General features: G+C 47.8%; 1 protein-coding gene across 6 annotated transcripts; it reads right to left on the reverse strand.

Moving 5' to 3' along the window:
- LOC308608406 (glycogenin-2-like) lies at window positions 1-25,021 on the reverse strand. 6 transcript variants are annotated; one of them, XM_081221428.1, is made up of 12 exons: window positions 24,799-25,021; window positions 23,833-23,958; window positions 22,686-22,904; window positions 20,195-20,336; window positions 19,063-19,237; window positions 17,188-17,350; window positions 16,096-16,222; window positions 14,291-14,513; window positions 12,813-13,007; window positions 6,317-6,421; window positions 5,049-5,156; window positions 1-1,807 (listed from the first exon to the last, which is right to left on the reverse strand). In XM_081221428.1, the coding sequence occupies exons 2-12, from the start codon at window positions 23,837-23,839 to the stop codon at window positions 1,646-1,648; spliced, it is 1,626 nt and encodes a 541-aa protein (XP_081077554.1). In that variant the 5' UTR covers window positions 23,840-23,958; window positions 24,799-25,021; the 3' UTR covers window positions 1-1,645. The 6 variants fall into 6 exon arrangements, with proteins under 6 accessions (XP_081077554.1, XP_081077551.1, XP_081077549.1 ...); XM_081221425.1 differs by lacking the exon at window positions 24,799-25,021 and adding an exon at window positions 24,505-24,790; XM_081221423.1 differs by lacking the exon at window positions 24,799-25,021 and adding an exon at window positions 24,335-24,389.
- Window positions 25,022-27,272: the final 2,251 nt, after the last annotated feature.

Genomic DNA, 27,272 nt, shown 5'->3' on the forward strand with positions numbered 1-27,272 from the left:
TTGCTGTCTTAAAATTTTAATTGCGGTGTGCTAGCCTTTGTCCAAACGTGAGGACAGACCCTAGAAGGCACCACAGAAGTCCATTTTAAGCGTACACTTTAAGGCAATGAGCAATCGACCATAGGCACTGGAGAATTCTCTTCTCCAGAGAAGCTAGACCGGACTCAGATGTTCATTTTCTGGAATCCTCCTCTCACGTATGCCAGACTCAGGTGTCCGTTTCTTCTAGTCCAACACTATGGCTCAGAGCACAGACGTTCTTTCCCCAACACAAAGTTACGGGATAACTCTAATGGTTGGTGATCACCCCATGCAACCCACCAAGGACTATGTCCCTATGGCTATTTCCAAGTAGCCCCTGAAGCATCATCTGTGTGAAACCAACCAAGACTACCGATCATTCACCCATAGATAAAAAGAAACAACCCCTCCGTAGCTCACACCTCACACAAGTGAATGCCACAACGAACCCCAGAAGTCCAGCCAGATCTCAGATGGATTTGAACACAGCCCTCTCAAGCTTCTTCCAAACCTGTGTCTAATGAACTCATGATTTTCCACTGCACACGTGTGCTAAACCATTCAAACATTTAAAAACTGCATTTCCTTCTCTTCAGCATAGCGACTGACATCCAGCTTTAATTATCCTATGGTGGCAACCAACAATGACCCTGGAAGAAGCTCCAACATATGGCATTCATTTCCAGATGCTTCTGGAGGTGAGGCTTTCTCATGGAATAAAGTGTCTAGTGTCATCAAACGGAGAACTGTCCCGAAAGAACCGAGTTGACATGGCTTGGAGAGCACAGTAACTCCATACTGTGAAGTGAGGTAGTGTGACCCAGCAAAGGGCAGCCCGGTGTCCTGGACCGCAGACGGGTTTGCCTCGAAACAAACAGCCTCAACCAAACCCAGTTACTGTGAGCGCATGGCCACCAGACACCCCTCAGTGTAAACCCTTGGTTCTTCTACACCAGTAGGTCAACCAGTTTGGAAGCGGTCCCCTCTCCCAAGCCAGCTGGAACCTTCCTTCCAAACATCTCTGACACATCTCCATGGGGCATCTGTCAAGGCACGTGGAAGTCCTCTTGGGTATTTTTGCCGAAGAGGAACCACAGCTGTGGTGTTTCTTAGCTTTGCTTGGAAAAGTCCACACTGGAGTCACACTCAAGACATCCGAACGTTTGCTTCGTCGTCACGGAAAGGACTTTTCATTCTGCAGAGTCCCAGGGCACCCAGTAAAGGTTCCCAGGGCACTCAATACCTCTCCTCGTGTTACGAGCCCTGGGACAGAAGCTCTGCAATGACATCTAACCCTACGTAGGATGGACACGGCAGCACCTTGCCCAGGATAGAATCCTGAGATCCTTTGAGCAAGACCAGAGACCCAGGGTTGACCAGAAGGTTATTCCTGTTCCCTTTTGCTGACCAGGTGTAAAGGAGATGCAACCTCCTGGGGAACCCCCAGGAGGCATGGGTAGCTGGGGTCACACGGGCCTTTGAGCTGGGTTTTGAATGGACCACGTGACTGACATGAGGCACTCAAGCTAGTCAACCATAAAGAGAGGCACATCGTTGAAGACTCTTTCCCTTGGAAAGGACTCGAGATGTTCATGGAATAGGACCACCCAACGCAATGGCACCATCACTGCAGGAAGCGGTCCAGCTTCTCCTGAATCCGGACAAACGCATCCTTCCCCAGGTAATCGATGCATCCCTCCTCCCACTTCCTCCGTCCCTCCTCGGGACTCAGTGCCTTGACCTTTTCTTCGATGGAAATCTCAGAGACGGAGATGGCCAGGTCCACCTAGGGAAGACAAGCCCACAGGAGATGGTGTTAGAAAAACCGTTGGCAGAGAGTGAAAGCCGGCCCGGGCATCCACCTGGCTGAGCAATCGGTTCCACAGACAGGCCTCACCACGTCTCAGGGAGATGATGCCGACAGTTCCCACTTTGCTTTTGAACAAACCACACGCTGAATTTAATATAACCTTCTTACAAGAAGATGCTGTGTTGGCCTGACTGGTTTGAAATTTTATACTTTATCATTGTACTTGTGTCCACTTGTTCCTAAGACTTGTTTCAATGTCTAGCCACAAAACCCTTTCACACACACTTATATGATCATCTTAATCTTTCCACCCACCCAAAAAAAGGTTCTGTATCTGCTGTAATTAAAATGGATAACCAACAAGGACCTACTGTAGAGCACAGGGAACTCTGCTCAATATTACGTCACAAGCTAAATGGGAAGAGAATTTGAAAAAAGAATAGATACCTATCTATGTATAACTGAATCAGTGTGCTGTATACCTGAAAGTATCACAACATTGTTCATCAACTAATCTCCAAAATAAAAAGTTTAAAAAAAAGTTCTGTATCCCTGTGTGTAACCAAACTACGCAAGAAACGAAGAAAAGGTTCATAATGTGTAAATAAAGTGTATGACATTTTGGACACCCTGGCAAGACCGTTTCAAGACTAATGTAAATCGGTTTTTTTTTCTTGCCATGGCAGGGTTTCCATATTCTTAAAGGATACGTATGAGGAAAATTATAAATATGCAAACGTGTACACACACACACACACACACACACACACGACTTTTGGTTGGCACTCAAATAGATCAGCAAAAGGGGTGGGGTGGGGGGAGGACTGTACTGGACACCAGACAGTTATGCTACAGTTTCTATCTACTAGGCATGCAGCACTTTCTCCACTGTTTATCTGCCACGATGCTTTCAAAGAGTTTTTCCATATAAGGTTCTGCTTTCTACACTCATCCCTGCACATTTCATTGAAACATTGCCAACGTGTTGGTAAAAGAAACTGCAAGAGTGAAAACAAGATCTTTTCCAGGATAACTCAGCACATTTCCCTGCTAAGAGCGCTTGGACTGGGGCTCCGTGAGTTCCCGGGAATGAAAACTTTCTGGAAAGAATGGGACACAGGGGCCCCGTCCCCGCTCTAGTTCTCGGCAGAAAGCAGCATGGCGCTCGCATCTTCCTTGGTAACAAGAGGAGGTGAGCATCTGAGAAAACAACATACTCCCTTGATTTTATGAAACACGGAACGACACCAGATACCAACTGAGGGTCCTCCCGCGTCTAGCAGAACATCAAAGCGCCCCAGTAGAGCAGATAAACGGGAAACTGAGCCCCTGTTTCTTGGGTGCTCACAATTCCAGCCTCACCGGGATGCCCTCCCAGGTGTGTGCATCTCCCCAGAAGGCGGGGATGCTCTTGGTACCCTCACTGGGAGCTGTTGGGCTGCAGCCCCGGTGGGGGGATCAGAGTTTTTATCTTTATGAGCCAGGCACTAACCAGGGTTTCCTCCAGACCACCCTCTGGTCTAATCCCCCGCCAGCTCTACAAGGTGGGCACCCTTGTCTCCATCTCGTGGGTGTTCAGAGAAGGACGTGGACTCACCCACAGTCCCAAACCTCCCGCACGGCTGAGCTGTGAGAGGGAGGTCTGACCCACATCCCTCCCACCCATAGCACGCTACCCACCGATAACTCTACGTCCAGTTCCGGGAGCCTCAGAATCATTACGCATAGGCTGAACTGGTGAAGGGACTCCCATTCCACACGCAATACAACACTGTAAATCAACTATACTTCCATGTAAAAAAAAAAGTAGAGTTTCAGAAGAAAGCTTCACCAACAGCGCCAGACATACGTTGACAATACTGAGGCTGGCAGCTGCTAGGCGGACAAAGTAAGAGGGAGAAAAAGTGTTCCCATTTTCTCCAAGGGTAAATTCTGGTCAAAGCACCCAGCAAACTACAATATCGAGTATATCCTAGACCATATTCCAAATATATGCTCCTGTAAACTGCATATGTGTGTCCCCCCTCAAACTCATATATTAAATCCTAACCCCCAAAGGGATGGTGTGAGGAGGAGGGGTCTTTGGGAGGTGATGAGGTCATGGGGTGGAGCCCCCTTGATGGGATTAGTGCCCTTATAAAAGAGACTCCAGAGGAGAGATAAATTAGGAGTTTAGGATTAACAAATACATACTATTATATATAAAACAGATAAACAACAAGGACCTACTGTAGAGCACAGGGAACTCTACTCACTATCTTATAATAACCTATAATGGAAAAGAACCTTAATAAAAGAGAAAAAAAATATATATATATAATCACTTTGCTGTACACCTGAAATTAACACGACATTGTAAATCAACTATACTTCAATTAAAAAATAAATTCAAAAAAAGAGAGACCCCAGAGAGCTCCCTCACCCCTTCCTTCATGTGAGGAACCAGCAACAAGACACCTTCTGTGAGCCAGGAAGCGGGCTCTCACCAGACACCAAGGTCTAGCCTCCAGAACTGCTAGAAATACATTTCTTATTATTCATAAGCCACCCAGACGATGGTGTTTTTGTTACAGCAGCCTCAACAGACAAAAACACAATACAAAAAATCAATACGAATTTTCATCCTACACCCAACACTCAGCTCTAGAGCTGTATTTGCTCTAAAAGACCAAAAGGTGTTACTAGATCATGGTTAGAGAGAAATGAGCCTTCATTAAAAGCATCATCGCAGAGCCTGAAGTTTAAGACCAGAACATCTGTAAGAGGAAGAGTCAGGAAGAAAGCATCTTTCATTTCCTTCTTCAAGAAGAAATCAACGCATGCTTGATTTGGATTGAAAGGTTCCCCCCCCCACCACCAAATTTCCCAGCTTTTATGCTCGTCTTTTTAGACAATGTGCATGAACTTCCAAGCTCACTTTGCAGGAAAACACAGCACAGCGCCATAACTTCAATTAACTTTTGCAGAACAGCTTTTGAAGAGAGAACGGGCGTGATTATCAGAGCGGAGGACAGGAAAGAGGGTGGACCGACCACTGCGGGCAAACGCCAGAGAGAAGACAAATGGGTCTCAGGCAGTAGGAAAAGCAAGCGGACTCTTCTCTCCACAAGCGAGGCTTGAAATGGGGGTAACGCCAGTGCGTGTACACAGCCGGCCCCTGAGTTAGCGCACAGCATCCATCAGGAGAGCTGGACAAGGCAAACAATGAGGACACCACCTCCAAAGCATCCTGGAGACTGGGGTCCCTGGTGACATCCACAGGGGGCTCCCGGCCTGGCTCCAAGGCTTCCTCAGATGGGCCACCTTCCGCGCTCTCCACGGGCTGCTAGAAACATAACCGTTCCATCGTTAGTCTGCAGGGGGCTTCACAGGACCGCAGTCTTAACCAAAATGACAGAGAACTCTTTTTTATGGGAAAATAAGACCAAACAAATGGGTTGTGCTAAATAAATAAGCCATTTAGTGTGCTTTGCCACTCTGAACTTTTCCCCAGCTTTTTCTTGCACAAGATGAGATGCTGACATTTGTCATGTGATGTAAAGGTTAACTTTTCAAATTAGGAGACTGGGATTGGCACATACACACTGTTATATATAAACTAGATAACTAATAAGGACCTACCATATAGCACAGGGAACTCTACTCAATACTCTGTAAGGACCTATATGGGAAAAGAATCTAAAAAAGAGTGGATATATGTGTACGTATAACTGATTCACTTTGCTGTACCCCTGAAACTAACACAACATTGTACATCAACTGTACTCCAGTAAAAATTTTAAAACAACAACAAAAAAACTTTTCAGAGAGGGATACAATTAGTTTAGACCAAATGTCTATGGAAGCATTTGACTAAGACGGTCTGTCAGCGAGATTAAGAGTCTGTCTGGGTTTAATCTTCTGAGGATGCTTGGGAACAAAAGCCCAGATTCATGCGGGTAAATTTAGGAGGGAAAAAAAAGGGAAAGCCATAATCCTTGAATAGTGATGTGAAACACGGGTGCACAGTTGTCCCGAAAACTTAACTAAAATTAAGGAAGACATATAGGCCATTTTGATGTTGCATCTTTTTCTTTTTTGAGTCTTCCTAAAGAAAGATATAAGAGAATGACCAAAGGACCAACACAAAACTCAGTGATGGAGGAGGGAAAAAAAAATCTGAATAGACAACCCAGGTCTCCTATCCACCTGGAAAATAAGGAGACTCATCACAACACAATGGAAAAACCATTTAGGAAGGTCACGGGATGGCAAAGAAGCCCATGGGGCATCTCCTTGGGTGGTCGATGGACAGGCATCCAGAGACACGGCCATGTTTAAGAAGCAGAAGTAGGGAATTCCCTGGAGGTCCAGTGGTTAAGACCCTGAACTTCCAAGGCAGGGGCCGCGGATTCAATCCCTAGTCGGGGAACTAGGATCCCATATGCTGTGCGGTACAGAAAAAAAAAAAAAAAAGAAAAAGAAAGAAACAGAAGTGAGTTATACCGAGCTGATCTGGGTCTCTGTGAAGTCTGCGCATTGGGCGGAGGGTGGTGACAACGGGTCACACATCACTCCAGCGGAAGTCTCCCTTTCCGGCCAACCTATCATCTAAAAAAAAAGAGCAAACGCCAAGTTAGGACAACCCTTCGTGCAAATAACTACAAACACCAAATTGATGCTTTTCTGCCTCCAAATATGGCAAATATGGCTCAGAGGAGCTCGCCCATGCCTGTGCCTGCTGTTTTGTCTTGGGCTCCTTGCATCTAAGAAGGACCACGTGATGAATTCTCACCCACGGTGTTGAGGAGATGTGACGTGAGTCCCCCCCAGACTGGGTGCTGAGGTGGGGGACACGTTTCCTACCCTCTGTCCCCACAGGTCAGGTGAAGAGCAATGTCCCTCTGCAGACAACCTCTTCCAATTTCAGCCGGATTTCCACAGGAAAACGAAACCCTACGGAAAACCATTTGAGCAACTATTTTCTTGGCTCTCCCCAGACTGGTACGTAGCAAAGATCATCCCAGATGCACAGGACACGACTTAATGCATTACAGGCGATGGATGGCTTCCTCATGGGAGCCTAATCCTTTCTTAAGGAGCCACCGTGGACAAGGGCTTCCTTAGATGGTGATGGAGCAGGCCAAGGGGAGGAATCCTGGATCCCCGGAAGACTGCATGGACCACAGCACATCTTTACCACCTCAGCTGAGTGTGACACGCATCAGAATTACACTTGTATGTATTTGGGGGGCTATTTATTACAGTAGCTAGCCCACCCTGATGAATTCAGGGTCGGGGGCCAAGGCCGTGCCCCCAGGCTGGAGCCCATTCAAGTCCAAAGGCTCCAGCAATGTAACTAATGAGTGTCGGCCACAGAGAAGAGAATGTGGACACACCTGTCCGTCCTCACGGCAAACACATGGCAGGAATCGTGTTGTGGGCTGGGCTGACCCCGACTGTGGCGGTCAGACAGAGCTAAACAAGTCTCCATCCTGGGAAGGCAGATTCTCCAGCCACTGCCCCAGAAGATTTTGAGTGAGCTGACCTGACATGGAGGCTGGCAACTCATACTCCCAGCTCCCAAATCTCTGGTACCAGCTTTCCCATTGTGGAGAAAGGGCAGGTCATCCCTGTATTAACTGAGGCACCTATGTATGCGTCCAAAGGATATTCACAGAGAGTAAAGTAGGAAGACCAAAGAGCAGGCCACCCTCATGCAGCTTACTGTCTAAGGAGAGAGATGAATGTTCCACAAATAACAACTATAAGATGACAATCCTGTAAAATTCTGCAAAGGAAAATGACAGAGAATCAAGGGCAGGTTTATCAAAGTCAGATCGACCTCGTCAGGAGGGGTAAGGACTCCTGAAGGAGTAACATCTGGAACAAAGTTTGAAAGATGAGCATGAGATGCGGTGAGAAAGAGACAATGGTGAGAAAAGCAGGACAGCACGCACGTGCAAATGTCCTGAGGCAGAGGTAAAGGAGGACATTAGGAAACTGAAGTAAGTTGGCAGTAAAAAGTGCACAAAAGTACATTTTTGGTGAAATTCAGTAACAAATTTTTTAATGTAGAAGCTAACACTGTATTCATAAAGTTGCTCTTTTTTAATTTTGCTTTTTCTATCTTGTCAACTTGAAAGTGCAAATTAAAATACGGGCTCATAAAAAAGAACAAAATCATGCCATTTGCAGCAACATGGATGGACCTAGAGATGATCATACTAAGTGAAGTAAGTCAGACAGAGAAAGAAAAATTATCGCATGATATCACTTATATGTGGAATCTACAATATGACACTAATGAACTTATCTATAAAACAGAAACAGGCTCACAGAGAACAGACTCGTGGTTGCCAAGGTTGAGGGGGAGGGATTGATCAGGAGTTTCAGATTAGCAGATGCAAACTATTATATATAGGATGGATAAATGACAAGGTCCTACTGTAGAGCACAGGGAACTATATTCAATATCTTGTGATAAACCATAATGGAAAAGAATACGAAAAAGAATAGATACATGTATAACAATCACTTGGCTGTACAGCAGAAATTAACACAATGCTGGAAATCAACTATAATTCAATAAAATATTTTAAAAAATAAATAAAAACAAAAAATATGGGCTCATTCTTCCTGATCTTGATTATGTACGTGAAAGCCAAAAATAAAATTAAGTTCTAATAATTACAGTAGAAAATAAAATGATAACTTTATCCAAAACATGAAAGGCCAGGATAATAACAGCTCCTTTTTATTAGGTGTTCAACACTGGTTCCTAAATTATACTCATAAACTTTTTATGCATTATTCCTTTTAATCTCACAACAACCCTATGATGTAGAGAGTCTGATCCCTTCTCTTACTGAGGAAAAGTTGAACTTTCAGACAGAGATACTTGTTAAACATGCCAGACGTAGCAAGTGAGAGAGGGGGGATTTGAATTCACACCTCTCTGACCACCAAGCCCTCTACGAGCCCTATTCAATCCACATCATTAATGCATCCTAAGTCTCCCTGGTGTACAAAACACCAAAACAACCTTTAGGGAGAAAAAAATGATGAATGAGATAATTGCACAAATAATAAATACCATATAAATAAATAATTTCCTTATCCAATCAGGGTTGGGGAGTGGAATTTTCTAGTTTGAATCCTAACACCCATTAAAAAAAAACCATCAATTCCAGATCAATTATATACTTTAATGTAAAAAGTAAAAAGAATAAAAAATCCGTAAGACGTCAGAGGTGATTAGCTTTATGACCCTGATTTAGAGACAGATTTCCTAAAAGGTAAACAAAACCCACTACTCATATAGGAAACATTAACAAATTGGTCTAAACTAGGTACTTCTGTTCATCCAAGGATACCATTTAGAAATTAACCAGAGCAAAAACAACCAATAACTTCAAAAAAACAAGGAAAAGCATCCCTAATCTTTCCACTAACTGCATTTCCCAACCCAGGAGGCTATAGGACAGGACACTTGGCTGAGAAGATAACAAACTGCAAAAATATTTATCTAACACATGCCTTTATATGGGAAATAAATGAGATATTCAACTTTTTTTTTTTTTTTTTTTTTTTTTTTTTGCGGTACACGGGCCTCTCACTGTTGTGGCCTCTCCCGTTGCGGAGCACAGACTCCAGACGCTCAGGCTCAGCGGCACTGGCTCACCGGCCCAGCCGCTCCGCGGCATGTGGGATTCTCCTGGACCGGGGCATGAACCGGTGTCCCCTGCATCGGCAGGCGGACTCTCAACCACTGCGCCACCAGGGAAGCCCGAGATATTCAACTTTTGAAAACGGAGACCTACTCCTCGACACTGCCATGGTTATACATACAAAGGCTGCTTTTTGGAATAAGGATCCCAGATCCAGACACCCAGCTCTTCCGCAGTTACAGGAATTTATGAAAATAACCGTTTTGGTTTTTTGGACTGGTTCCAAATCCCCAAAATAAAGAACCCAGAGTGAATCATTCAATGGATGGCCGGTAGGTGGCAGCAATGCTGCATAATTAATTACAAAGATGGCCTGGGAGTGTAAAATAATGAAATATACACACACACACTGCCAAAAAGTACCCCTTCCTTATAGAAGGGCCATGATCTTCTCATTTTTAGAGACACATGCTCATCATAAGATAGTCCATCAATAGAGACTTTCTTAAATGCTAATCTCTTCCAGAAACACACCCTGAAATAATGTGTTTCACCACCCATCTGGGTAGCCCTTTCTCTGGTTAACTTGACCCCTAAAATTAACCATCACAGTTGGAACGAGTTTTCTGAGAGATACTCCACAGCGGCTAAGTGTCAAACATCTAATGGGAATGCGGACTCTTCTCAAAAATCCGGGCACAAAGGACCTCCTGTATAGCACAGGGCATTAGATTCAATATCTTGTAATAACTGATAATGGAATACAATCTGAAAAAAATAACTGACGCACTTTGCTGGACACCTGAGACTAACACAATACTGTAAATCAACTCTGCTTCTGTTTTAAAAAGTCCCGTCACAGGCACGGTTCCTCCTGGCAGAACAGGGAGCCACTTCTCCACGTAATGTAAGAGCTTAATCGACAGACTGTTCACATTCCTGGAAGCAGCAGATGCTCTTTATTTAACTCACAGAAGGCACTTCCTGGGGCCAGAGCCAAGCAATGGGGACCTCCGGGTACAGGAGAAGGAATAAAAAAACTAGGAAAAGCTCACTTTCGACCACTTCCAGAGTCCAAACCTAGAGCTTTTTCAAATGGTTTGGATGGCTATGAAATTGCAACTCAAAAATTATTAATGCATGGAAGTTGCCTGGACATAATTGATTCCACATTATAGTAGAGTGTAGGGTGCCTTCCACAGAAACGTTTGCTAAAATGTATCCATCAACTGTTTATAATCATCAAGAAACAGCTCTCCCAAAGCTATTCCAAATACCCATAAAAGGACACCTTCCCTTCCATCCAGTCCCCAAATCCATCCCCAGCCATTAACTCATGTTAATTGTGAGACATGAAGGGACTTAAAATGGCTTTGAATGTGAGGATTTAAAATGGGAACTCTGTCATCGCCAGACACTCATCCCACCTATTTCCCAGAAATCAGGGATGGATAAACAGCAGCCTGATTTAGCCTTATTGTTTTGCAAATAAAGTGCGCTTTTATTTTTCGTCTCTGTGGGTAGAATTTCTGAGGATCCAGCCTCACTAGAAGTGACCAGATGGGTCCACATGAATCGATCCAAGTCCTCTTCAAGCTGGGGGTTTAACTGCAACCTCTCAGGACGCAAAGGCAGGTGGCTTGGAGGAGAATAAAAGCACTGCCCTTTCAACCTGAAAATCTGGGGACGCCGCTCATATCTGGAGGAGACTGAACATCTGTTCTTCGCGCTATTAGTTTTCTGTGGCTGCCGTGACAGAGGACCACAAACTAGGTGGCTTAAAACAATGCCACCATCAAAAAATGTACAAACAATAAATGCTGGAGAGGGTGTGGAGAAAAGGGAACCCTCCTGCACTGTTGGTAGGAATGTCAACGGGTGCAGCCACTGTGGAGAACAGGATGGAGGTTCCTCAAAAAACTAACAGTAGAGCTAACGTATGACCCAGCAAGCCCACTCCTGGGCATAAACCCGGAGAGGACCACAGTTAGAAAAGACACATGCACCCCTCTGTTCACTGCAGCACTGTTTACAGTAGCCAGGAAATGGAAGCAACCTAAATATCCATCAACAGAGGAATGGGTAAAGAAGATGTGGTACATATATACAATGGAATATTACTCAGCCATAAAAAAGAACGAAATAGTGCCATTTGCAGAGACATGGATGGACCTAGAGACGGTCATACAGAGTGAAGTAAGTCAGAAAAAGAAAATCAAATATCGTATAATATCACTTCTATGTGGAATCTAGAAAAATGATACAGATGAACTTATTTGCAAAGCAGAAAGAGAGACACAGATGTAGAGAACAAACCTATGGTTACCGGCGTGGGTGGGGGGGGGAAGGTGGGGTGGGATGAATTGGGAGATTGGGATGGACATACATATACTACTATATATAAAATAGATCACTAATGAGAACTTACTGTAGAGCACAGGGAACTCTACTCAATGCTCGGTGGTGACCTAAATGAAAGGGAATCCAAAAAAGAGGGGATATATGTATACATACAGTTGATTCACTTAGCTGTACAGCAGAAACTCACACAACATTGTAAAGCAACTACACTCTAAAAAAAAATTAGTCTTAAAAAATGGACACAAGAATAGTCCTCTTGTGGTTTTTAACAGGAACAGTGTACCGTACAGTGCTTAGGACTGCACCTGGCAAAGAATCAACCTTCAAGAAGTGTAAAAACCAAACCAAAACAAAAACAATGCAGACTGATGATGTTAGCAGTTCTGGAGGTCAGAAGTCCACGCTGGGTCTCACTGGGCAGGTGTCCTCAGCAAGGCTGAGCTCCTTCTGGAGGTTCTAGCCAGTGCCCCATTTCTTCGCCTTTTCCAGCTCGTAGAGGCACCTGTGTCCCCTGGCTCCTGTACGTCTTCCAAGCCAGAAGCTCAGCATCTTCCCATTGCTCTCCCCGTCTCGCTCCTGCTTCTATCCCAGCTCATCAAGCTTCCTTTCGCCTCCCTCTTACGAGAACCCTTGTGACGACACTGTGTGCCCCCCGGATAATCCAGGACCACGTCCCCATGTCAAGGTCCTTAACTCAATCCCGCCTGCAAAATTCCATTTCCATATAAGGCAGCATTTCCAGGTTCCAGGGATTAGGACGTGGCTCTCAGGGGCTTTACCGGGACGTGCAATTTTGCCATTTTCTCTAAAGAAGCTCAGGAGGCCCTAATACCATAGAGCAAACTGAAGACAGGTTCCTCCCATCCCCCCAGCCCCTCCCCGGGAGCCCGGGGAGCATCCTCTCTGCTTCATCTCGCGGGGGAACCAGCGTCTGTGTCCCCATCACACCGGTGAGATGAGCACGTACTTACATCTTCCACGGGGCATGCGTCAGGCGAAGCGGGGGTCTCCTCCACCACCACCGTGGTGCTCTCAGGCCAAGGCTGGCGGGGCCCCTCCGCCCAATTGGTACAGGGCTCCCCGGAGCGGGGCACAGCATTTGCACACGACCCCTCAGCAGTGGGCGCTGAACTTGAACAAGGCACCCCAGCGCCCCCGAGGTGAGCCTGCAGAAAAGGTATTCACACTTAGCAAGGTCCTCCTGACATCTTTCCCAATCTCCTGTTGCCCTTCCCCTCCCCTGTGTGGCCAGTGGTCCCCAGTGCCGACATCCGCGTTCACATTACTGCTCCAGGTGAGAAGGATCCCAAGGCACAGGGTCCCTACACTGCTCTCTACGTTTTACTGCTTAGAACCACCTGACTTGGTCTTATTTTCCTTCATAGCCAACCCAGTACCTAGCATACTGCTTTGCAGGAAAAAACAGCAACTTCCTATCAAGAATCTGAATAAAACCCTCCTCACTCGTGTCCCAGGGTCAGAGAAAGCTTTAGTTCTCTTGAAAAGCAGCACCCAGCTGCACAAAACAGAAACCATAGTAAAAACGCTAAAATATGAATTCGTTTCAAGATCCCAACACAAGCATCTACAGACGCTGGACTCTGTTGTACCAATACATGCACTAGTCAAAAACTGACCAGGAAATAAAATTTCCTGGGACCTTATTTTAAAAGGTCTTTGGCAAGGCACGTGTCTCCCTGTTAAGCCCACTGCAGAGGGACTTCCCTGGTGGTCCAGTGGGTAAGATTCCGCGCTCGCAATGAAGGGGACCCAGCGTCGATCCCTGGTCGGGGAACTAGATCCTGCATGCATGCCACAACTAAGAAGTCCGAGTGCCACAACTAAGAATTCCGAGTGCCACAACTAAAAGATCTTACAGGCCGCAACTAAGACCAGTCGCAGCCAAAAAACAAACAAAAAAATTCACTGCAGAAACTCTACTATGGAGAGCATGTAGGGTTACAGTTATAAAAAATCAAATGGGGCTTCCCTGGTGGCACAGTGGTTAAGAATCCACCTGCCAATGCAGTGAACACGGGTTCGAGCCCTGGTCCGGGAAGAGCCCACATGCCGCGAAGCAACTAAGCCCGTGTGCCACAACTACTGAGCCTGTGCTCTAGAGCCCGCGAGCCACAACTGCTGAAGCCCGCACACCTAGAGACCGTGCTCCGCAACAAGAGAAACCACCGCAATGAGAAGCCTGTGCACCACAGCGAAGAGTAGCCCCCGCTCGCCGCAACTAGAGAAAGCCCGCGTGTAGCAACGAAGACCCAACGCAGTCAAAAATAAATTAATATAAAAAAAGAATAAAACCACTTATAAAAAAAAATGAGAAGAGACTCCAAAAAAAGAGGGAGGAACACGTATGTGAAGAAAACCCACAGGTGTGGATCACGGAGAGTTTATCCCCGGTCTGAACTCTTGGATGTCAAGGGAATTGTGTGCTTACTGTGTGTCCTGGAGATGTCTGTTCGTCCTCGGGACGGATATTTTCATAAAGAGGCAGAATGCTGCGGTGGTAAATCCCCCACCACAGGTTAAGGAAGGACATCTGATGCTGGCTGACAGACCCGGAGCCCTCCTCCAAGACGGAGCCCGTCTGGGGATTGTACTTGTAGTTCCACGGCTTTGTGGACCCCAAAAAGTGGACCACCTTCGCACTCGAGCCGAACCTGAGGAGGAAACACAAAGCATCCTGCCTTCCTCTTGGAAGTGACCACACAAAGAGAGCCTGGGACAACCACAGGACTCATCACAGACAGCGGGACGTAAAGATGCATCTCAACGAGTTATGGACGATCCTGTCATTAAGGACCACCTAGACTTGCAGTAAAAATAACTGCTTCATCAATCCACGTTTGCAGCCTTTCATTTTCTACAGACCAAGAAACATCATCATCACCCACTTGGGATGTTCCCCAAAACGGGAAGAAGAAATCAGGAGTCTTTTAGAAAGATGGGCAGTACCGTAGCCGAAATCATCTTATCCTGAAAACGATAAAAACTTTAAAAAGTAGATTTTATAGTAGATAATGCAAGCTGCAGACCAGAAAACTGGCTTCTTGTACAAGATGGTGAATTTTCCCCTCTCGACCTTTTTTTTTTCATTATCACCACTCCCACCAACCTCAAAACTTTTTAAACATTTTTTTCTTAATTGCTTTCCTATGAAATGTTAATATCATATTTGCCCTGTATATCTACGTTCTGTAGGTACAGCCGTGCTTTTTACATTAAAAAGGATATGATGGCTTCACGCCCCACAAACCAGTGTCTGCCTCCTTGGCGGCGGTGCGGCCCCTATTAAAAAAGCATGCTCAAAATCTTCTCAGATTTTCCATTTTCACTTATAACAATGTCCCCTAGAGCAGTGGATCTCACACGTTTTGGTTCTAGGACCTCTTGACATTCTTACAAATCACAGAGGAACAAAAGATGTTTGTTCACATGGATTCCATCTGTCCATATTCACCGCAACAGAAGTTAAAACCGAGAAATTAGAAAACCCATGTACCAACTCAGTAAAAAACCATGGGCCCATTATATGTTAATGTAACTTTTATATTTTTTCATAAAGTATAACTATAACTATATATTACTATATATCTTTTAAGTGTGTAAAAAGTGACATCTTTTGTATTTGTTCATAAAAATATAATTATAACTATAGCTATATTTTTTAAACGTACAAAAAGTGACATCTTTCATATCTCTTCATAAACTATAACTATATATAACTATATTTTTAAAAATGCGTAAAATGTCACATCTTTTGTATCTTTTCATAAAATATAACTCTCTATATAACTATATTTTTAAAAATTTGTAAAAAGAGCAACATTGACTATTTTACGAGGAGACGGTTGGTTTTTCATATCTGCACCTGCATTCAGTACAATGCTTTTTATCACATCATGTCATGGAGTTTCTGTAAAATCCCACTGTCCAATTATGAGAAAACAAGAGTGAAAAGATGAAAATGACATCTTAGAATTAATTTTTTTAAAGTCACTTTGATTTCAAAGACCGTTGAAAGAGGGGCGGGGAACCCCTGGGGTTCCCTGGGCAACACTTTGGGAACCACTCTCATTAAGTCTAGCTGCCTTGATTACCTACCATGTAAAGCAATAAATAAGCAAGCAGAAGGATGATCTTTTTTTTTTTTTTTCCTTCAAAGTGCCAAAAGCTGATATTAGATTCTGAGAGAGGATGGTTGACCAGGTATAGAAGAATTGGGCTTGGCATGAAACTTACTGTTTGAAAGCAGGGCTGTAGGTGTATGCCGTGTTGCTACTCAAGTTATAAATGAACGGCAAGTGTTTCTGGATGTCTGCTGTGGACCAGCTACTGAAGAAACTGTTCAACAAGCCTTGGTCTGCCCCTAGAGAGTTAACAAACAGCCAAAGAAGTTAATAAAGCATGGTACAGTGCACCAAGAGAATGCAAGACATGTTTGAAGACATAATGGAAAAACACTGGTACCCCAGTGCATAAATTACGTTTCCTCTCTCAACCCACTAAAACATGGTCGTTGTCTCAAAAGTGGCTGATAACCCACACCATTCATTTAAAAAGTGCATAGTCTCGGGACTTCCCGGGTGGTCCAGTGGTAAAGAATCCGCCTTCCAATGCAGGGGATGCAAGTATAATCCCTGTCCAGGAACCAAGATCCCACATGCCATGGGGCAACTAAGCCCACACACTACAAATACTGAGCTCACACACCTCAACGAGAGAGCCTGTGTGCTGCAAACTACAGAGCTCATGTGCTCTGAACCCTGCACACCACAATTAGAGGAAAAAAAAATCCAAACGCCACAACTAGAGAGAAGCCCGCGTGTCACAAAGAAGAGCCCACACCTCAACCAAAGATCCTGCGTGCCACAACTAATATCTGTCACAGAGATGATATGCCCCACGATGCTGAAAACATTAATTACCTGGTCCTTTTTTATTTTATTTTGGCTGCGCCGTGAGGTTCGCGGGATCGTAGTTCCCCAACCAGGGATGGAACCCGTGCCCCCTGAAGTGGAAGTGCGGAGTCCTAACCACTGGACCACCAGGGAAGTCCCCTATCAGGCCCTTTAAAGAAACGTTGTGTCTACCCATCCTATGTGATCAGGACTGGGGAGTTCTTCCTTCTACCCATCGAAGATATTTTCAGCGGTTCTCTCTACCGTGTATTTACTTACTTACATCTTCACCTCTTCCTGGACTTGTTCTTCAATCCCCATCTTTAACTTGCTGCTCACAGATACAGGGTGGTGGGGACTAGGTGCCGGTGGAGCAGAGGGATGGGTTCAGGACCCATTCTCTTCCACAAATGTCCAGCTACCCTTCACCTACCGTCAAAGCTGCCATGGTCGGTGGCATGCTTCAGCAAGAGGCCATGCGTCTCTAGGGAAGGTTGGAAGACAAATACCCCGCTATTGAAGCAATCCGGCCATCCGGGATCCGGGGCCGCAGAAAACTCTCTCCTATTGAACAGCTCATCGATATTGGACAGCACCTGCAGCAACAGAGCATGGGGGACCCGTACGATCTCATAGGGAAGAACCAATCTGACTCCATATTGGACCTGCTTCTCTTACTTTAACCTTTGCATTCTACTGCTTTTGCTGCAAGTTAATCACCAAAGGGATGTTGCCCATAAGCTTAAACAAGAGATAATGGCCCATCTCCGGGAACCCTGCCTCCAGTGCAATGAGTGTTAAGCTAAAATACCTCTGTTTCGCTCACAGGAAAACCTCCTCATCAGGCCCACCTGTGAATGGCTGCAAGAAGGAAGAAATTCTGACCAGAAGCAGGACTTTAGCCCCTCCCCTTTTAGTATAAAAGAAGCTTGAATTCTAACTCAGGGAAGATGGGTCTTTGGGACACGAGTCCATCATCTTCCCGGTCTGCTGGCTTTCCGAATAAAGCCATTATTCCTTGCTTCAACACCTCGTCTCTCGATTTACTGGCCTGTCTCGTGTGGGGAGCAGTACAAGCTTGGACTCAGTAACAGCGACACTTCTCTTAACCTCTGGGGCACAAGTGAGAAATGCAACAGGAACTTCACAATGGGCCAGACAACATTCAGTGATGGGAAACTTATACCCAATTTCTTGACTGACTCTCTTCTTTTATCTTTTATTTATTTATTTTTTTGCGGTACGCAGGTCTCTCACTGTTGTGGCCTCTCCCCTTGTGGAGCACAGGCTCCAGACATGCAGGCTCAGCGGCCATGGTCCACAGGCCCAACCGCTCCGCAGCATGTGGGATCTTCCAGGACTGGGGCACGAACCCGCGTCCCCTGCATCGGCAGGCGGACTCTCAACCACTGTGCCACCAGGGAAGCCCCTGACTCTCTTCTTTTAGATTTATATTCAAAAGAGAAGAGTGTGTGTGTAAGATTGCTCCCTGGTTTATTTCAAGGGTTTGAAGTAACACTGTCACTGAAATGCAATTATCATCTCGAGGCTCTTAAGATCCTCCATGGAATGCTCTTAATTGTATCTATTCTCTTTCATCTAGCAAATGTGACCTACAAGACTGGAAATCCATAAACATAGAAGTTTGCAAGTCAATATCATATAATCCACTGTCTTCGAGAGCTTGACCACCAACAGTAGTTCTCTCCAACACCTACTGGCTTTCTGAATTGTGCTGTTTGGGAAAGAAATTACTCTGATTATGCACTTGTTATCTTCCTCTGCACCCGTTTTCCTACAGAGCTGCTTTTGCACAACCAAGACAACCTCGAATGTATCTCTGACACTCCAACCTCATTTAACATTTCAACTTCCCAATGGCTGTTTATGAAAGTGCCCATCCTGGGCTCCTACACCAAAGGTAACTACCCCAAATGACAATGGGGGATGCCACAGCTTAAGAAGCCAGGTGTACCAGTCCCTTCAGGACTCTGTAATTCACGGTACGATCAAGGAAGAATATTTCTCTAATAGTTTACTTTGTGTAGATGAAATAATGTGATTACAAGCCCCTCCTAGGGAAGGAACATGCCTTCAAGTATCCCAGTGTACTCAGCAGGGTCTACTGCAGTAGGTGTGTTCTATCTGATGCTGATTGACTAACTGATGTTGGTGATAGTGATGGAGGTTACCTGGTGGGGATCCACCAGCACAAGCTAGCAGCTTGCTTAAGGAGGGGGAGGCATGGTCTTTGTCGGGGGCTCCTCAACAAGTGGAGGGTCTGGTCCTTACCCTCCCTTGTACTCACCAGGGTATCTGCATCCAGGAAGACGCACTTGCTATAATGGGTGAGTGTCCAACAGTGAAGCTTGGTGAGGGTGACTCTGAGCTCAGGTCTCTTCAGAAAGGCCAGGTGGATGTAGTCTACACTGTCTATCAGGTTCACCTCGATGACCTCATCAAACACCCTCGAGAGGATCACCCTGGAAAAGACATGCCAAATCCTAGGAGAACGGCCCACCATCCAACATGAGACATGCTGTGCCCTGCTGCTGCAGTCTTCATACCAGGTTTTACTTTCCCCATGTGGGTCTCGTGGCTTTGCCCACGTTTCATTCATGCTTAAAACTTAGGCAAACGTGAAAAGCAAGACATATTAAACCATCTTAACATAGACTGATTCGGGTCATCTCTTAGGAAGGTACTTTCTCTTTCCAAAGTGCATGGGCAGTGAGAAGGAAAGGCTGGGTAGATAGAAACCAACAGAAGATCTCCATCCATTTTTACTTTATATATTCAAAACCTACTTCTTATATTCTATTTCTTCTTTCTTGGATTCACATTTCATTGTGCTTGAGTATATCCTCAAGTAATTTTTTCTCAAAGGTCCTTGAGGGACCTTCTGTTGACCTTCTGCATATATGAAACATCTTGATTTTGCTTTCAAATTGCATTTAGCTGAATACAGAAATTTCATTTCAAAATTAGTTAGTCTAAGAGCTTTGAGGCATCAGCTCTCTGAACCAGGCTGAGACCCGAAATGCATTTAGTCCTTTTTCTCCATTCTTCGTGCTCTGAAATGGTACCTTCTGTATCAACACTTGGGTTTCCTTCCTTCATTCTGCTCAACGCTCAGGGAACACCCACAATCTAAAATCCTCCCTCAGAGCTGAAATATTTCCTTGAATCCCTTCTCTCCACTTCTGTCCTTCCTGAAACTCCCAGTCTTAGACAGATGTTGGAGCTTCTGGGTCTATCTTTTCTATTCTTTAGTAGCTTTTCCACTTCTACTCTACATTTGTACTTTCACATTGCACAGTATTCAAAGTAACTCTCTCTCTAAGAAAATACCACGTCATCACCAATTTCCATGGCTGGGACCTGCTCCAGCGCAGAGGACCTGCTTCTTCAGGAGGACCAGGTGTGTGTCTGAGTCTTACCTGAGCAGGGTGGACACCTGAGGGGTGACCAGCACCACCAACCTCCTGGTGGCCCTGTGGTCCCGCAATGATTGCCCCAGCACCAGGGCCCCCTGGCAGTAGACATCATTGGTAGCCAGCGTGACAAACGCCTGGTCAGACACTGTGGACGTGGACAAAAACAACAGGGTTATGTTTTCGACGGGTCTCAGGGGACGGCAGGGCTGACGGTCACCTCCAACTCTCTCAAGCTTCCCGACTCTAACTGAATAACTGTTCGCTGTTCTAAAATACGCATCAAGGACATTTCACATGCATCCTTTTGTTTCAAAATAAAGCAAAAAAAATTCTTCTTCAAAACAAAAAAAAGAAAAAGAGAAAAACCACACACACACACACACACACAGGAAAAGAGGAAACCCTAAACATGAGTGAGACAAAGCCAAGTAGAGCATGATTAAAATTCCCTGGTTCAGATTAACAGATACGAACTACTGTATATAAAATAAACATGAGGTCCTACTTGTATTGCACAGGGAACCATATTCATTATCTTGTAATAACCTATAAGGGAAACGAGTCTAAATAATATAGATATATACGTATAACTGAATCACTTTGCTGTATACCTGAAACCAACACAACATTGTTAATCGTCTATACTTCAATTTAAAAAAACCTTCCTGGTGCTGCAACACGGCCAATGGGCATAGCTCAGACCCCTTATTTGATTCTGCATTCAAGTCTCAAAAACTCACCCAAAATATTTGGGTCTTGGGCGAACACAAAGCAAAAGGTGGAAACAAAGTTTGGATTGTCTGAGTTACCATGAGGACTCCTGCCCAGCTCAAAAGAACTGGGCTCAGAAGGAACGGCCAAAGCCATTAATTAAATTCCACACAACCCACTTGTTGGAAAGACTTCAACTCAAGGATATATGAGGCCAAGGAGATGGGAGAAGGGAAAATATATTGTCTCATTAACCAAAAGGCTCTCAGTTTCCTAATGTCTCCACAGCAGAGGAAGAAACTCGGATGGCCAATCCGATTTATGGCAGTTTTGAATCTAAGTGTGAACTCGTGAAGTTGACTTTTACAGGGACTTTGAAACAATGTGAGTCTGGGGCCCCCAGGAGCTGGTTGCCAGGATAAAAACAATGGGATCAAGAAATCCAGGCCTTGGCTCCCCTGCTGTCGACAGAAATTAAAATTCAACAGCCCACGGCTGGAACACACAGAGCTCAGTTCTCAAAGACCAGACGGTCTTCCCCTCCAGCCACTGTGCCCTCCCCAGAGCACGGCCCAAAGACACGGTCACGCCAAACAGAACACCAGGACCAAGCTTCTGGCTCTGGTTTTCCTGGAGCTGGCATCTTAACCTTGACATTCCATTGGGGTAAACGCCCAAGCATGCCTGTTCCAACGAGCTCCTGTCTACACATTATCCTGGATTAAGAGGGAATGAGAATTCCTGGCATTTCCACTGTGGGCTGAGTATTAAAGACAGCAAACCTCAGAACTCAAGTCTGCAGCCCAAAAGATATGTCTAGCTATCCACCCATCCAGCCATTTTTCTATCCATCTATCATTATCTAACATCTGTGTATCCAACTGTTTATCATCCACCTATCTATCTATCTAGATCTATCACCTATCTCTATCTATAGACAGAGCCACATCATCTGGGAGGTCTCTGGGGACCCAGAGGGCTGAGGCATGGGGCAGGTGGGCTACAGTGGGAAGAGGCAGCAGTGACAGGCAACTGTCCAGAACAGGGGAGGAAGACAGACAGGGCTGGGTCTGCAGAGAGGGTTTTATGGAACTACTGGACTCTCCCTTTGCTAGGGGGAAGGATTATGGCTTCTATTAACAGGATGACAAGACAGCCCCAGTGGAGAGAAGACCCCCTTTCTCCAGCGACCCCAAGACTCAGCCTCACGTTCTAGGTCAAAGACACATGACTCCCAAGGCCGGCCCCCAGGGGCCGGGGCATGACGGTGCAAAATCTTGCCTGGATAAAATCTCCATCTCAAGTGCAAAGGCAGACCAGTGGATGTTAATGTGACAAAGGCTGAGAACTTCATGGACAAGTCTGCAGATTCCAACACCACCCTACCTTTAAGAAACTCCCAGCTGTCAGGTTTGGGCATGGCATCAAAACAACACACCACAATTATCCAAGCCTCCTGCATTGAAAGGCTGAGTTTCCACCAGGCAGGGCGCTGGGGAGGGGACTTTTGGCATGCGTGCAGGGTGGGAAAACAGAAATAGAACGGGTGGCTGTCCTCCAGCCCCAGGTTGGGGGGAAAAAAAATGTCGCAAAATCGAGTTCATCCTGAAGACGGCGGTGGCTGACAGTGTTATAACGGGCCTGGGAGAAATGTTTACTTCTCTTCCACCCACCTTACAACCAACCCCCGGACCCTGCCCCGAAATAACATCCCGGCTTCCTCCTCTGCCTCTCTCCTCTTTTACTCAAAGGTGTTTTTTGTTCCCGGCAAAATGCTGAATACCCAGATGGGCTCTTTCTAGCACATTCCGTGGCCGAAGTGTCCGAACGTCCCTCCTGAATGCTACCATTATATGGACCCCAGCGGGTTGGCAGAAAATGCGTTGTTCACTCTGCAGAGCTCCAAACCGCCGCCTGGAACACAGACTTGGCTGCTTCTCGGCGAAGACTCTGAGAGCACACGGCAGGAAATCTGCCTTTTCTGCCCCAACATTTCTCCTCTCTAAAGCACAGAGGAGGAACAGAAGCATGGAAACAGCTCGCTGAAATACCAAATCGCTCCTCTGAATAAATGCGCTCCTGCATGTTCAGGCCCGTACTGGTGCAAGCACGGGCTGTCTTCATGATAAAAACAGGACGGGCATCTTTCGCATGGGTGGAGATGATGTTTCATCATCACATTTCTGGGGAGGTTTTTTTTTTTTTTTTTTTTTTTGGCCATGTCGCAGCATGTGGGATCTTGGTTCTCCCACCAGGTAAGGAACCCGTGCCCCCTGCATTGGAAGCACGGAGTCCCAACCACTGGATCCTCAGGAAACTCCTCCACCATCACGTTTCTAAGCTTTGGAAGTCTACTGTCCAAATCGGATGTGCCCCCCCCCCCAGACCCAAGAGAAGGCAGACAGGACCGAACTGCAGCCCTGGGGGGCCAGGGCTCGCCGAAGTCCCAGCATCTGGCCACGGTCGGTCTGCTGCCCGGCTTCGGGATTAACCCTGGGTCTTTATCGGAAGACCCAGTTCCGCCTCCAGCCTGACCTCGAGGGGCGAGGCTGGGAGAGGGGAACCACAGGCTCTGTCTTCCCAGAGCCACAGGGACATGAACTCCCACGGGTCTCCGCGTCCGTGAGACGCCCACGCGTTTCCACGCTGGCCAACAAACCAGCCCATTTAATCTCCAAGGGCTCCTTTTTTACAGAAGGAAAATTACCAAATCTCAGCGCCCGTCTCCCAGTTGCTGAGACCCCCATCTCCACCTGCCCCAGGGACACCAAGCTCTCCAGCCCCGGGGGACACTGGGCAGGCGCACCGTGGGAGCTGAGGGGTTGGGGGCGACCTTGCGCGCGCACAACTGGGGGTGCCCCCAGCGCGGGCCAATCTGAGCCGCGCCAGCAGAGCAGGGAGGCTGAGCACGAGGGGTCTTCCCGACTCACCCGGCATGGTCTGAGGCCCAGCGCGCAGTGGGCACCGGGCGGCCAAGTGCGCCTGGGCGCGGGGGCGGCCTCTAGCCGCGCCTGGCGGAGGCGTCGTCTCTGGGCGACCCGCGCGGAGCTCCAGGCCTGCGGAGACAGCTCGGCATTCCAGACAGACCCCCGGGGCTGCAGCACCGCCCTACAGCGCCTCCCCCGGGTCAGCCCCTCCCCGCCCCGTCTCCAAACGTTCCCTCCGCGCTCCGGGGCTGCCTCTGCCTCCCCCAATTCGTCCCCCGGCCCCTGCCCACCCGGGTGTCCCCAGTGGCCTCGCCGCGCCCCGGGCAGCCTGTGTCCCAGGCTGGCCCGGCGTCCCTCGCCCCGCAGGATACTCTTCGCCCCGCGACCACCACTGCGCCCCCCACCCGCGCCCTTCCTCAGCGATCGGGCAGCCCGCGCGCCCCCCTCCGTCCCCAGGCCCCGCGAACACCCAGGCCGCCTCCGCGCCCCTCCCCAGGCCCAGCACCTCCTCTGCGCCCCCGAAGCTTCCGCCTGGCGCTGGCGCCTCCCCTGCCTCCCGGCCTTCCGCACCCCTGTGCCCCGCCCCGTTCCTCCCCCGCGCTTGGGCAGCTTCAGCGCCAAGTCCCCGCCGCGCCCAGGCCGCCTCCGCGCCGCCCGGCCCCTGCGCCCCGGCACCTGCGGCGCTGCGGCAGCCTCTGCCCGGGCCGGCGCCCCTGCCCTGCGCCCACCACGCGTCTCCGGCGCCCCAGCGCCTCTGCCCGGCCGGCTGGGCGGCGCAACGAAAGCCCGGCCCTGCCCCCAGCTCTGCCGCCCGGAGCGCTGGTCCACCGCCTCGCGCCCGGCCCCTGACGCCCCGGAAGGAGAGCCGGGAGGGGGCAGCGGCCACCGGGCACCCTCGCCCCGCCCCGGTCCCCCGACCCCTCCCCGCCCAATCCAGGAGTCTGCGGCGTCTCCGCTCGGACATCTCACCTTTAACCGGCCAGCCCCAAAGTAAACGTTTGCAGTGGCCTCCCGGGCCGGGCCCAAGGCCGGCGCGCTGCCCGGGCAGAGGCCACGCTGGAAACGTGATCTCACTGCACGAACGCTCAGTGACAGAAGGAAAGGGGCCTGCAAGCGCGCACGGCGCGTGGACGCGGGAGAGAGGAGCCGAAAATACATGCGTGAGTGGCGGAGTGACGGGCACCTCGGCTGCTCAGTACGTGCGTCAGGGAGTGAGAACTATGAGTGAATGAATGAAGGGAGTAGATCAACGAGGGAATCCATTTATGAATGAATGCGTGAGCGAGTGAATTAATGAATGTGTGAGTGCCTGCGGAGCGGACGAATGGAATGAATGCATGCACGTGTGAGTGCGTGCCCGCAGGAGTGGACGCGTCGCCAGCTGAACCCTGTGAGGCACGGCGGGTTGTAGACAGGGAGAGAGGAGTGGGCCAGATGCCGTCCTCAGGCAGGATGCAGCCACTGGCTGGGGCCAGAGGATCGCGTAAGCACCAGGGGCCCGAGGAACCAGGCGGTGTCTCGGGAATTCTCCCACCTGCTGGACCTTGCCCATCCAGCACGTTGTCATGTCCTGCGGGACCAAGGGTCCAGGGAACACGGATCGACCGAAGGAATGGACGTTCCTCAGCAACGGGGCTTCCTGCTCTGAAAATATCCCCTGGGGGGTGGGCGGGAGGCGTCCCAGCGGGGATCACCTCTCCACTACACCAGCTACAGCCCCAGCAGGTCTCACCACACCCCCGCGCCTCCCCCACAGATGGTCGCTTCTCCACCATCTGTGCAAACTTCAACGTAGTTTTAACAAAGACAAAGGAGTTCTTCCCACGCGGATGGCCTGATCTCGGGGAACCCGCCCCCTCAGGGTTCCACACCTCACACTTTGGGAACCGGTACAATTTAAGCTCAAGAAACGACAGAAAAAATCTTAAGAGAGGACAGCCTGCGAAACCTCGTCAGCGATCAGCGCGGAAAGGCGTGGATGTCACCCATCGCCCAGCAGCCTGGGATATCTGTCTGGGCTTTTTGCTGGATTTCATGCTCCATGGGGAACAGGGGGCTTTGCAGGCTTAAAAGCCATCGGGGCCCACTTGCCTTGGAACAAGAAGGAGACTCCCCGTGACAACTGGGGAGACAGATGAGGCAAAAGCCCAGAGTCTCAGGGCATCTGTCCACAGAGACAGCACTGTGGATGGAGAGCCATCGGCCTCGAGGGACAGATGCCGCAGGTGTTTTCAGCATCCCGTCACAGGTGGGCTCAGAGCTATCTCAGAAATCGCATCCAGGTGAGAGAGCCGGGCCAGGCCGGCTGGAAGACGCTAGGGCAGGACCGCACCTCATCACGCTGTCTCCAAAATGCAGATCTCGTATGCGATGAAAGTGTGGCTGATCTCGCTCAGCACGAAAAGGGCACGGACCCCTCTGCCCGCCCCCTGGACACTATGGGCACGTACTTATTATCGGAGTGCTGCAAGATGTCTGCAGGACTTACTGAGCCTCTAGAAGTCTCCCTGAAATCCCTGCAGCTTCTGAACCATTGGTGGAAGCATCAGGACCTGAGTAACAACCAGGGGAAGACTCTTCTGCAGTCAGTGCTGGTTTTCGTTTTTTGTTTTTTTTCCTTAACCTTTTTTTTTTTTTTTTTTTGGCGGTACGCGGGCCTCTCACTGTTGTGGCCTCTCCCGTTGCGGAGCACAGGCTCCGGATGCACAGGCTCAGCGGCCATGGCTCACGGGCCCAGCCGCTCCGCAGCATGTGGGATCTTCCCGGACCTGGGCACAAACCCGTGTCCCCTGCATCGGCAGGCGGACTCTCAACCACTGCGCCACCAGGAAAGCCCTTCCTTAACCATTTTTAAAAATTGAAGTATAGTTAATTTACAATGTTGTGTTACTTTCTAGTATACAGCAAAGTGATGCAGTTATATGTATATTCTGTTCAAGATTCTTTTCCATTATAGAAAAGAATCTATTTCTTTTTAATAAAAGATTAGTTAAAAGAATCTACTTCCATTTATTTTCCATCTTGTTATAACAAGATACTGAATATAGTTCCTTGTGCTATACAGTAGGTCCTTGTTTATCTATTCTATGTACAGTAGTTTGTACCTGTTAATCCCGTACTCCTAATTTATCCCTTCCCCGTCCCTTTCCCCTTTGGTAACCGTAAGCCTTTTTTCTACATCTGTGACTCTGTTTCTGTCTTGTACACAAACAGAGTTCATTTGTATCATTTTTGGAGATTCCACATGTAAGTGATATCAAATGATATTTGTCTTTCTCTGTCTGACTTACTTAATATGACAGTGCTGGTTTTCTGTCCCCTGCCAGGCAACCTGAAAGAGGTCGAGGTGCTTCTGATGCAGCCCGACAGTCTCAGGAAGGGTCCGTTCTGAGACCCGAGGTCTCCTCAGCCCCCAGCGGCCCCCTGGCTTCCAGTGGAAGGGG

The sequence above is a fragment of the Mesoplodon bidens genome, assembly GCF_964165515.1.
Source record: "Mesoplodon bidens genome assembly, chromosome: X".
NCBI classification, from domain to species: Eukaryota; Metazoa; Chordata; class Mammalia; order Artiodactyla; family Ziphiidae; genus Mesoplodon; species Mesoplodon bidens.

Bases quoted from the DNA above. Each gene is read 5' to 3' on its own strand.
- LOC308608406 (XM_081221428.1), bottom strand. The intron at 17,351-19,062 runs GTGAGTACAAGG...CTGTTGCTGCAG, and splicing joins TCCTGGATGCAGATACCCTG to GTGCTGTCCAATATCGATGA. The intron at 1,808-5,048 runs GTGGTGTCCTCA...TGTCTTCCCTAG, and splicing joins GTCTCCAGGATGCTTTGGAG to GTGGACCTGGCCATCTCCGT.